General features: G+C 58.8%; 1 protein-coding gene across 1 annotated transcript; it reads right to left on the bottom strand.

The window, feature by feature from the left end:
• Nucleotides 1-967: 967 nt before the first annotated feature.
• On the bottom strand, nt 968-11196 carry Ptges (prostaglandin E synthase). Its single transcript, XM_027945617.2, has 3 exons — nt 11040-11196; nt 7626-7708; nt 968-1811 (listed from the first exon to the last, which is right to left on the bottom strand). Exons 1-3 carry the CDS (start codon nt 11166-11168, stop codon nt 1562-1564), a joined length of 462 nt encoding a protein of 153 aa, XP_027801418.1. The 5' UTR covers nt 11169-11196; the 3' UTR covers nt 968-1561.
• Nucleotides 11197-12518: the final 1322 nt, after the last annotated feature.

Here is a 12518-nt window from a genome sequence, read left to right on the forward strand (position 1 = left end):
TTGGTGCTGTCTGTTCTGCCCCCCACCCACTGGAGCTGCAGGGGACAGGGCTGCCCAGTGTCCCAGGAGGCACCATGTGAGATGAATGAGGGGGTGCCTGGGGGGCTGCGAGGCCACCTTGTGTGACAGATGCCCCTGCTCCCAGCACATGGCAGGCTCTGAGGAGGGCTCCGGCCCCCACAGCCAGCAGGGAAAACCAACATACAAATGCCCAGTGGCACCTGGACTGTCCCTGCCAGGGCTGTGCCTGCCCCCCCCCCCCAGCACATCCTGGCTCAGGGAGATTGGTCAGGTCACCTCTCCACGTCCTCACCTAAAAGGCAGAAATGTCCTCCTGGAATTGTTTTAAGGAGGAGGCGAGTGTGCGTGTGCGGAGGGCCGTGTCCAGCCTAGACCCGGGGCTTCTCTCCAGATGCGGCCCCGCAGCTCAGGAGCAGAGGCTCCATCTCACCACCAGGGGTCAGTGTTGCCCACGCCCAGCTCCACGGCACCAGGACCAGCCTGTCTTCTGTAGAGGCCAGGGTCCCCCAGACAGGGAGCCACCCGCAGCCAGGCAGCGCGGCAGGGCAGGGAGAGCGCAGCGCCACAGCCTAGAGGTTCAGAACCTGGGTAGAGCAGACCCGGTCCCTCAAGGTATCTGCCTCCCGGGATCCTCTGTGTCCTGCAGCTAATGACATAGGGCCATGAGGTGGCAGGTGACCTGGTCAGGGCAGAGTGAGGATTCCTGAACCCCAGACCAAGCGCCACCTCACCTGCCCTGGGCAGGGAGGAAGGACGCTCGCTGGCTTGGAGCGGCCCACTTGCTGTGTGACCCAGTCAGGGGGTCTCCGTGCCAGAGATCATGTCCTGCCAGATTGGCCCCGGACACCCAGCAAGCTGCAGTACCAGGCCAGAGGGACAGTGGCAGACGCTAGGAACAGCCAACAGGAAAGGGCAAGAGGCGGTGGCCACAGGGTCGGACAGTACTGTTTAATGATCAAAAACCCACCACACAACCAAGACAGGAACCTAGGACACACACACACACACACACACACACGGATCCCCACAGGGTTGGAGGCTCACAGTGGAAGCACACCCGGCCGCCCCAGCCCAATCTCTGGAGGGGACGGCTCCTCCCAGGCCTGGCCACCCCGGGACCCTCTTGGCAGCTGTTGTAACACACAGAGGGCGGGTCTTGCTCCAGACCAGCTGGGCAGGGGCTCTGGGATGGCTCCACACTGCAGCCCTGGACTGGACGATGGCAGGTGCAGGCACCCTGAAGGGTGTCCCCTCTCGTCGCTGGGGAGGGGGCAGGAGCGGGTCACTGCTGTTGCTGAACAGGATTTTCTACCAACCCTGCCATGGGCCACTTCACCCAGGAGCCCACAAGGCTGCGCCAGACACTCACACTCACACGCAGGGCTCACAGGCCACCAGCTCAGGGGTCCACACCCCCAGCAGGGGCCGTGGGAGCCAGGACCCGGAGCCCATCACCATCTGGAAGGGACACCAGGTCCCCAGGGACAGTCACAGCGGCTCTTGCCCATGGTCTGGTGGCCGAGGAGGACTCAGCTGCTGGTCACAGGTGGCGGGCTGCTTCCCAGAGGATCTGCAGGGCCATGGAGACGCAGGGCAGCTGGGCCAGGGTGTAGGACACGGAGCGGATGGGTGCCCGCAGCTGGCCCAGGTAGGCCCAGGTGTGCACCAGGCGGCCGAGGAGGAAGACGAGGAAGTGTGCCCAGGCCACCACAGGGTGCGGCCCCAGGAAGGAGTAGACCAGGCCCAGGAAGAGGAAGGGGTAGATGGTCTCCATGTCGTTCCGGTGCGCTCTGGGGAGGAAAGGGGGGTGGTCAGCCGGGCGTCAGCGCGGGGGACACTGTCTTCTGAGACTGTCAGGGAGGCTGGGACTGTGCCCCTGAAGGGCCGATCCACTGGGGACTTTGAGGGGTTCCAGACACTCGGGCCACCCCAAGGCCAGGACAAGGCCGAGTGAGAGGGACAGTGGCTGCTTGCTTCTGTCCGAGACAACCAAGCCCTGTGACAGGCCAGGGGGTGGCATACCACAGCCTGGGGCTTGTGCGGACCTGGCCCCTGCCACTCGCCCATCGTCTCTCTGGCCTTGGACACCAGGCAGGAAAAGCAGGGTAAGAGCTGGGGCTCTGGCCTCCATGGGGTCGGCCTCCCTCCCCTCCCCTCTCCACAGGAACTGAGTCAGACCCGCGCCGCCCCCTGAGTGCAGGCTCCGTCCCTGCGCCTGGCTGTCTCCTGCTCTGAAATCTAAGAGCCACCTCCTCAGGGGTGAGGACAACAGGATGGGGCTGGGCTGACTGGATGCAGCCCAGCCCCAGGGCCCGGGCACGCCTGCCTTGCACTGTACGTGTGGCCGATGGGCTGCCCAGACCCTGCCATAAGTACATGGCCAAGAACGAAGAGGCCCCCTGCCCACCAGCCCTGGCTCACTCTCCATGAACCCTGGTGACGGTCAGCTTTCCCTTTGGAGGGTGGGGAGGCCGTGTTCCAAGCAAATTCCCAAAGCCATAGTGACCACGTGGGATGTTCAAATAAACAGGACCCCAGTGCCCTAGCTGTGACCCCCAAGACAGGCCGCGGGTACGTTTCATGGGGACTCTGCTGGAACAGATGCCCCTTCCCAAGCCTGCCAGCTGGATGCACCTCACCAGCAACTCTGGGTCACCGGGCCAGGCCCAGCCCAGCAGCCCCTGCATGGTGATGGACTTGGAGGCCACCTCTTCCCCACACTGCCAAGAGGAGTCTTAGACAAAGGCCACAGCATGCTGCCTGACCAGAAGAAAAGCAGGCAGAGCAGGGGAGGGAAGAAGACATTTGCGTTGAGCCTTAAGGGTAGGAAGCTGGCCATGTAAGAGAAGAACATTTTGCCTAGCACTTGCAAAGGCCCTGGGGTAGGAATAAGCAACAAGCATTCACAGGACAGAAAAGTGATCCTGTGCTAGAATGTGCTGCAGGGGACGGAGGGAGGCAGATGACAGTGGGTGATAGGCTTGCAGAGCAGGACACTGAATTTTGTTCTGAGTGTATGGAGCCTTCCTGAGCCCAGCAGGGGCTGGGTCTTTCTCAGGATGCGGCAGCTGGCCTCTGTCTCCCTGAGACCAACACCGGCCTTCTTTCTCCTTTTATCGTGATCCTTGACCTTGCAACCCAGCCATGGGGAAAGCAAGTCTGCAGCTGGGTGGGTCAGGTGTCCCTCACCATGGGGAGCCTGCTGTCCCCCACACCAAGGAGGGAGCTGGGGTGCATCCTGGGGGTGCACAGGGAGGAGGCAGCCAAGGCCTGCAGCCACGGCTGGTCCCCAAACAAGTCCCTTACCCTGCTTGGGAGTCATGAAGGAAATGATGGGTTTTTCCCAAAATCACTGCACCTAGGACACAGTCCACCAGAATCTGCCACCTATGGGTGGGAGGGACACCCTTGGAAACCCCAGTGAGCTAAGCATGTCTGAAAACAAGGTCTGCTGCCAGTGACCACACTCAATGCCACCAGGAGACCCTTCGTGAATTGCATATCCGTTTAGGAAAAGCATAACTAGGCCTGGTGCAGTGGTGCACACCTGCAATCCCAGCCTGGGGAGGCTGAGGCAGGAGGATCACAAGTTCGAGGTTAGCAAGGCCCCAGGCAACTCAGAAAGACCCTCACTGAGGATGTGGCTCTGTGGTTAAGCACCCCTGGGCTCGATCCCCGCCCTCCCTCCCCTCCCCCCATCAAAAAATGTCCCACTGGGGGAGACGCTTATCCACCCAGAGGCCAGTTCTTCGGGCAGAAAAGCCAACAGGGCCAAGAGCGAGGGGCCCGCAGACCCCGGTGTGGGGAGGCAGCAGGGCCCTGCAGATCCCTGGGAACCCGAGCTGCCTCCCAGCCCAGCCACTGGGCACCCCCAGGAGGCAGGTCCCCGGTGGGAGAGGGGGGGCGTGGAGACTCTGGACCTCGGCAGCCTGCCCTCCCTCCCTCCCTGTCTGGCCTCAAACCGCAGCAGGGCCCCCGGGAGGCCACCGTGGAGCCAGGACAGGGAGCAAGGGGAGACCACGGCCCTCCACCTCCGCCCGCAGGATCGCGGTGGAGACGGTGGAGACGCGGAGGGAGTCACGTAGGGAGACGCAGGCGGAATGTGTCATCCCAATAACAAGGCTTCTAAGCTAAGTCACCAAAGGCCACGAGATGGGACATGCAGGGCTCCGCAGCACGGCCCGCCCCCGCCCTCAGCAGCAGCTGGACACAGAGCCCTTCACTGCGACAGGTGACTGCTGTGGGGAGTGGTCTGGCCAGTGCCGCGGGTCACTCAGAGTCCCCCTTCGGCTCCCTAACCCTTTCCTGGAGCTCAGCTGCCTGGTGACCAGGGGGTCAGACCGCTCAGCCCTGCCCAGGGCTTCTTTGTGTGGATGCTGCTGGGCTGCAAGGCGACACCACCTACGTGCACCTTAGGCCAGGGTCATCACCACCATTACCACCGCCGCCGCCGCCCGGGCTGGACACAGCTGCCAGCCCCCGTCTGGGTTTTGCCACACTCCTGATGGCCTGGGCCGCCCAGGCCAAGTGGATAAAGAGCATCTCTGCTCAGCGGGGGCCTCCAGTGCCGCTGCGGAACCCACCGCTGCCGCCTCAGGCAAGTCTGCCTCTCTGGGACTGAGTCCGCCACCACAAAGTGACCCCCCTCAGTAACATCTAGGGGACTTCCAGGCTGACATTTTGGGGTCCAATGCCCTGACAAACCTGTTCTCTTCAATTAAAACTACACATTCCTGCCGGGTGCAGTGGTGAACTCCTGTAATCCCAGTGGCTGGGGAGGCTGAGGCCCGAGGATCACGAGGATCACAAGTTCAAAGCCAGCCTCAGCAACGTAGTGAGGCCCTGTCTCAAAATGAAACATAAAAAGGGCTGGGGACTGGCTCAGTGGTTCAGGACTCCTGAGTTGGACCCCTGATACCAAACAATCAACAGCAAAAGCCACCAAAACCCAAACTACTCCTTCAGCCAAATGCAGTGGCACGCGCCTATAACCCCAGCAGCTCAGGAGGGGGCAGCAGAAGGATCACTAGTTAGTTGGAGGCCAGCCTGGAAACAAACCAGTTCCAATTCCCAGAACCACCAATAAAATAAGAGTTCAATGCTCACCATTCTTCTCAGGGGCCACCTGGAAAGCCACATTGCACCAGGCACAGCGGCACACGCTGGTCATGCCAACAACTCAAGAGGCCAAGGCAAGAGGACCTCTACTTCATGGCCAGCCTGGGGAGACCTTATCTCAAAATAATTAAAAGAAGGGGAGGTAGAGCCCAGTGGTTACGTGCCTACCCCTCGCCAGGAAGTGTGGACCGTGTCATAGGAAGACAGTGGCCTGGACAGTGGCCTTTTAAACCTGCTCCCTGCTGTCTCCCGGGGCCAGGCTGAGCTGTGGCTCCCGGTGAGCTACTCTGCAAGGCCAGTTTGAACCCCAAGAACCAGGACCCAGCGCTTTCCAGAGCGGGCGGTTGGGAGGCCTCCTGCGTGCATCAGAACCCTCGGTCTAATGTGTAACTTGCCACTGCCTCGGGCTCCTTCTTGGGCTCAGCCAGGAGTGGCAGACACGGGCTCTTAGTTCTGCACCCTCAAGTCCCCAGGCTGCTCCAGAAAGTCAGGTGGCAGGAGGAGCCCCGGGGATCCAGGTGCCACCTGTGCAGAGTAGCTCCCCAATACATCAGTGAATGGATATAAAGCATGATTAGAGAAGCGGTCCTCATAACGTGCCAGCTTGAATCTCAGCACTTTTAACATCAGCACTAGATGACAGGTCCTTTTGTTGAAAACACTCAGCCCACACAGGCCTCTAGTCTCTCCCAGACACGTCTTGCCACCCAGGACCAGCCACAACACGTCCTCTCGATAGCTGCCTAGACCTCTCATCTCTTCCCTCCCCAGGGCCCAGAGAGTCCCCAGGGATGAGGGTGGCACAAGGGTCAGCAATGTGGGGCCAGGTGTGGGGAAGGCATGCAAAGTCTTCAGCATAGTAGGTGCTCATTAAATGGTGGATGGATGGATGGGAGCTCAGATGGAAGGTTGTATACCATAGTTCTGTTAGAAAGGGTAGGACAGCAATGGACTTCACTTCCTATGACACATCTCTGTAATTTGTTAAAACCACAAGTGTGTATACTGTTGTCAATGGCTAAGAAAAACATAAGGAAAAAACCCACAGACTTTCTTTGCAGAAGAAAAGTTCCTATTATTAAAGTGATGGCATTCTGCCCATTTCCGCCTGTGACGCATGGGGACGTGCTGGGACCTGTGTGATGGTTTGTCTCCTGTCTCACCCCTGTCCAACTACTCCTCAGTCACTCCCTCTGTCCCGCAGAGGTGTGACTACCTCTCTTGCCTGCTGGTGAGAAGTACCGGGCAGAAACTGCTACAGACTCCCATAATCACCCTAACCCTAACCCTGCTTAGGTGAACTTATTCTGGGCAGGAATTTTACCCAGGTCCCCACATCTTTTTTTTTTTTAAGCTAGAGATTGAACCCAGGGCACTTAACCACTGAGCCACATCCCCAGCCCTTTTTACTTTTTATTTTGAGACAGGGTCTCACTAAGTTGCTGAGGAAGATAGTGGCCTTGCAATCCTCCTGCCTCAGCCTCCTGAACCACTGGGGCTACAAGCCCGTGCCCCATGCCCAGCACACAGCCTCTTTTAAAGAATCATTTTGCAAGTACTAGTTACTGACATGGAAAGTGCTCATGAAAGAACTTTCCCTGTAAAAGATCAGGACCCCAATGGTGTTGACAGAATTTTATGAACAATATTTGCACATAGAAGACAAAAGACGAAAACGTCAACAGTGCTAGAATTGAGTGGTTTCCCTGTCTCTTTGTATTCTCAGTAATATCCAAATTTTCCACAATGAGTAGTTCTGAGTTTTATGATAAGGAAAAAAAACCTGTTTTTTCTGGGGAATGTTAAGCATCCAAAAAAAAAAATGTTTACCTTCCTTCAGAATAAAAGAAATGCAAACTGAAGTGGCACCCCTCGCGTTGGCAGGGATCCACCATCAAACAGGACGACCCGCTGCGTGGGCAGGGGTTGCCAGGATGGGATTTATGCGCATGCGCAACGCTTTCTACACCTGCAGTTTTGCGCACAGGTGCTGGTGGAGGAAGACAAGGTGCCCTGCGCTCTGTTCACCATGGAGGAGGACAAGCCAGAGGCCCCTCGGAGGGGAGCTGGTCAGCCTTATCAGACCAGTGCACCATTCTGAGGTGACCAAAGAGGCCCCTCTGTGAGTCCCCGGGAAACCACCTCTGTGCTCGGGACTCGGCCCTGGAGAGCAGCGACGAGGCTCCCGGGGAGGACACGGGGCGGGCCCTGCGGGGCAGACGGGGCACACCTGGAGGCCGGGGCACACCTGGAGGCCGGGTGGGAGGGAGACTACATTTCTCTGAACATCCTTTGCTAACTTTGGAGTTGAGACATGAGCATGTTTTTTTTTTTTTCCAAGACTAATTAGAAATTAAATCAGCGGATGGATTAAAGCTGTCAGAGGGAGGAAGGAACACAGAGACCTCAGCCTCCCGGAATCCCGAGGTGCTGAGGGGACCTGAAGGACAGGCTGTGTGGGGCAGGCCGGGGTGGAGGGTACTTGCCTGAGACAACGCTCCACGTCAGGGTCGCTTCGGCAGAACTGGAGGCCACCGTGTCTCAGGGCATCTTCGGGGTTGGCGAAAGCCTGAAACACCAGCCAAGAACCATCATCAGGGGGACAGCCAGGCACCGGTCTGTTTTGCTCATGGACAGAGTTCCCAGGGACACAGCAGTGGCGCAGTCACCCCACCCCCCAACTCAGCCAGCAACCATGAGCTCCTCCTCAGCAGAGGAAGGAGAGGAGGGGCAAGGAATGGAAAGGAAGAGAAGCAGACTTGGCCTTGGGAATGTTCACAGGGGACCTGAGACTCTGGGGTCAGAGATGGGACAGTGGGACAGTAGTGGTATTATTAAGGCTGAGGCTGGGTGGATACCCTGACACTAACCAGGTGCAGGGAGGGCTGGAGCAACCACATTCAAGGCAGAAGTCACAGTGTGTGCAAAGGCCCTGAGGCTGGAAGAAATTGAGCAGTTTTGTAGAACAGCAAACCAGTTTGGTTGAAGCAGAGAGAGCAAGGGACAGGGGCCCAAGATAAAGTCACAGAGGACACCAGAGGTCCTGAAGCTGTAACTTTGGTCCATTTTATGCTTTGAATACAGCCCTTGCTGCTCCACCACTGGCCTTTTAAAAATGAGACCTTTCTTTCTCTTCCTTTCTCCCTGCTCTTCCCTAATCTCAGGGGAAACAGGGTCACCTTTCTTCCCCATTCTAGGCAGAGTTACGGGGCCTGGGGCACACACCCACCACAGGAACCAAGTCATCCAGACTTTGGGGATGGCACCAGATCTCAGAAATGAACAGCTCCCAAATTAACAAGCGAGTCCTAACTCTGGACAGAGAACGCGGGGAATTCAGCTTTGAGTCCCCTCTTTGAAAGCCCCCTGTTCCTGCTGATGGGCAGAATCACAGTCTCTGGGACAGGAGACCCCTGTGCTTCTCCTTTACTAGCAAAGCAGTAAAACTTCTTTTTCCTTCTTCTCAGAATCTTGTTTAGTTATTGGATTGGCGGATGAGGATGGAGCTTTTGGGATCAGTACCAACACAGAGAGATTCCCTGGGGCTGGGGACACATGGTAGCAGGTCAAGCCCTTTGAAATTTCTAAGTTGCAAAATAATTAAAAGTTAAATTAAAAAAAAAAAATTCCCCAAGCAGTTCAGGGGCTGGGTGTGGCTGGGGTGGGGGAGGTCCTTGCCTGGCAGGGAGAGGCTAAGCCCAGTAAACAGCAGCGGGAGGCGGCTCCTGATCCTCCCTGTGCCTCAACTTCCTCCTCAGGAAGCTCAGAAGGAAACAGAGCTCCAGGTGGCGGGCGTGGGCAGAGGCCCCACAGGAGAAGGGCGCCCAGGGAAGGTCAGTCTTTCTCACTGGAGAGCAGAGACGTCCGACCACATACAGGTCATCGAAGGCCCTGTCACACTGTCCCCACTGGCCCCCAGGCAAACAAAATCAACCCTGCAGATCTAGCAGCACAAACAGCAGACCCTAAATCTCAGCAGCAGGTTTCTAACTGCTCACCTGCACCAAACCCACCCTCTGGCTCAGGCTCCCCCCAGGGTGGGTTTATCCTTCCCAGTGGGCCTGCCCCTGCCCTGCCCCGGGCTGCCTGGCCCCAGGCAAATCAGGCTCATCAGGAGGATGACAGCTCCCCTGCTCTCTGTGGGTCCTTAAGTCAATGTATCATGGACTCTGAAAGTCCCAGGCAGAGTCCTGGGTCCCCGACACCTTTCTAAGGGTCTCTGCATTCGCAGGTGCGGGCCTCTGGAGCCCATGGCCACAGGTTGTTCTTCTGGCCAATGTGGTTCAAAGACAAGTAGGCCTGGCCAGGGGCCAGCTGCCCTGCTGACCAGAAGCCCAGGGGGTCGGATGTCCTGGCTCTAGTGGAGCCAGAGGCCCGGCCTCTGGACGCTCTCCCAGTGACCCCTGGCTGCTGGGGTTCTCAGAGTCACAGTTACTAGTAAATCACGAGGACCACCGTCTGGGAGGCTCTGCTCTGTGCAGGGAGCTACCTCCCCAGCTTGCCCCGGGGCCCAGGCTGCCCCTGTCAGCTCTGCTCCGTGCTCTGCCCCAGGTCCTTCGCGACAAGCGCAGAAATGAGAGGGGCACTTGGCCTTGAGGAGCTGCCACCCCAGCCCAGGCCGCCCCTTGGGTGGTTTCCTCCTGCCTGGCTCTGCTGCTCAGAGGCCCGGAAAGGGTCACCTCCGCCCTTCTCTGAGTTCACCTGTTTGAAAGGAGACTTCTGGGCCTGTGTGGGGGCACAGGCCTGCAATCCCAGCCGGGGAGGCTGAGGCAAGAGGGTAATGAGTTCAAAGCCAGCCTCAGCCACTCAGCAAGGCCCTGCCTCGAAATAAGAAAAAGAATTGGGGTGCAGCTCAGTGGTCAAGCACCCTTGGGTTCAGTCCCTGGTAGCAAAAAAAAAAAAAAAAAAAGGAAACCACTCTGCCTGCTGTTCAGAACCACAGTGCCAAGACTGTGAGCTCAGGATCCAGGCACCTGGGTGTGGGATGTGATGTCTCCTCTCCCAGCCCAGAAAAGTCAAGTGGAAATGGCTCCTCCCCAGGGCCCCCAGTGCTGTGGGAGTCCCATTCAGCTCTGCAACCCCGACCCCAGGAAGGACTCTGGGTGAGGCAGCGCCCCTGCCCCATGCATGCCTGCACTCCAAGTCCTAGGCAGGTCAAGGTGGAGAACCAGTGGACTCCGGGTGGCCTGTTGTGGGCAGCACCTCTGCCTTTAATCTTGCCTGTGCTGCTCCAGGGGTTCACAGGGACCCCCGCCCCCAGGGCCCACCCACACACAAGCCAGAGGCAGCCTCCCTTGCACTTCATGAAAGGAGTCCTCTATCTATTGTACCTGGGCCCCGAATGCACAGGTGCCGGACTCTGGGGTCTAACAGGTTGCTGCAGACCCGCGGGGGCGGCAGGGGCCCTCCTGCCAGCCCTGGCCCAGCTCCTCATCATTATTTTGAATCAGGGACTTGGGTTAAGGGAGATTTCTTCCCCAAACACCCCGGTGGCGGGGGCCGGTGGCGGGGGCCAACCTGGCCTCGGGAGCCTGCGGCGGGCCTGGAGAGCTGCGGAGCGGGAATTTCCACTTTAATTTCTCGGCCTCCTATTTTGCGGGTCTCCACTCCACCCAGACACTGGGTCTCACTGCCAGGAAGCCACCAGATCGGACAGGAGCTTTGGGCTGTCAGAATCCCCAGCTGCGCCTTCCGGGACGTGCCAAGTCCCAACCTGGCAGCCCGGCAAGTCGGCGGGCCGCTCGCCCCGGGATCCTCCAGGGCGGGAGGGCGCAGCTCCAGGCCACTCACGCGCTGGCCCACCGCACACCTTGGCCACGACTGCTTGATGCCGCACTTTCCCCAGCGCAGCGAGAGGGACCGCCAGCGAGCCCAGGGCGGGGGCCCCGGGCGGCACGTACCTTCTTCCGCAGCCTCACTTGGCCTGTGATGACCGCCACCACGTACATCTTGATGACCAGCAGCGTGCTGCAGAGCAGGAAGGCCGGCAGAGTCGGCCCGCTCACCGTCGTCAGGCTTGGGGTAGGCATCGCGGCCAGCTGGCGGGAGCTCCTGCTCGGGTCGGCGCGACTGTGGGTCTGAGCGTCGGGGCAGAGCAGCCTGCAGGAATAAGAAGGAGGCGGGCGGGTGAGGGGCGGGGCTGCCTCCGGCCCCGCCCGCCCCGCCCTACCCCGCCCCTCGGCGGGCCCCCTCCTCCCAGGAGACCAAAGACAACTAGTGCGCGCAGATGCTTCCAAAGCTGAGCGCAGGGCGCGCCCACCCCCAGTCCTGGCTCTGGACCATGCTCCCAGGCGAGCCCTGGAGCATTTTCCAATCAGCTTCTTGTCTCCTCTGGGACATGGGCGTGCCCCACGCACAGCCCACCTCCGGGGCTGCAGCAAGGCGACCCCCTGGCAGCGTCTGCACCTGTGGAACCTGTTGCCGACCCGTTCCACCTGCGCAAGGGTCGCGGCAGGCAGCGCGTGAGAACCAGGCCCCACACTCGCCCCAACGCTGGAACCACAGTCCCCAAACACGGACGTGACTGCGGGAAAAGTCCTTCCATAAACACCCCGTCCACATTCCCATACCCCAAACTGGCAAATATGTCACCTGGCATGGCAGAAGGGACTCTGTAGATGGGACTCCATAAGGATCTCAAGACTCTAGGGCTGTCTGGATGCGTTCAGTGCCACCCCAGGCCCTTCTGGGAGGGGTGTTAGAATTGTCAGAAGCAAAGTGGGATGGACAGAGGAGGGGAAAGGGCAGATGGGCTCTGGGGAGGCCTGAGCTGCTGGCTTCCAAGCTGAAGGAGGGCCCCAGAGCCATCTTCCTCTGGAAGGTGGAAAGGTTCTATTCATTTGTTGATTTATTTAGAATTGGGGATTTGAACCCAGGGATGCTCTACAACTCAGCCACATCCTCAACCTTTTTTATTTTTTATTTTGAGACAAGGTCTCACTAAGTTGCTGAGGCTGGCCTGCCGCAGTCTGGCTGGGCACAAATGACGGAGCCACCACACAGTTTGTAGGTTCAAACAGCAACTCTTTATTTCTGAACTCTCACCGGCACTCTACACACACACTTTCCGGGAACACACTCCCTCCACCGGGCTCCGCATGCCAATTCTCCCGGAACCCCTTGGGAACCCCTTGAGAACTCAATGGGAACTCCAAAGTAGCAGGCACCCAAGGCAGCAAGATCCGCCCTAAACCCAGCAGGATCCGCCCTAATCCCGGAGCCACCCTATTCCAGAGGATCCACCCTAATCCCAGAACCGCCCTAATCCCAGAGCAGGGTCACCTTTCAACCATTCCCTCTAGCAAAATGCCAGGCATTCACTAAATTCACTAAACTGTGGCTCTCAACACCGGCCTCCAATATGTGATCCTCCTGCCTCA

This window comes from Marmota flaviventris, chromosome 13 (genome assembly GCF_047511675.1).
Source record: "Marmota flaviventris isolate mMarFla1 chromosome 13, mMarFla1.hap1, whole genome shotgun sequence".
NCBI lineage: Eukaryota > Metazoa > Chordata > Mammalia > Rodentia > Sciuridae > Marmota > Marmota flaviventris.

Bases quoted from the DNA above. Each gene is read 5' to 3' on its own strand.
- Ptges (XM_027945617.2), bottom strand. From the start codon at position 11,168: ATGCCTACCCCAAGCCTGACGACGGTGAGCGGGCCGACTCTGCCGGCC. The intron at 7,709-11,039 runs GTACGTGCCGCC...CTGGTGTTTCAG, and splicing joins AAGTGAGGCTGCGGAAGAAG to GCTTTCGCCAACCCCGAAGA. The intron at 1,812-7,625 runs GCAAGTACCCTC...TTTCCTCCCCAG, and splicing joins GACGTGGAGCGTTGTCTCAG to AGCGCACCGGAACGACATGG.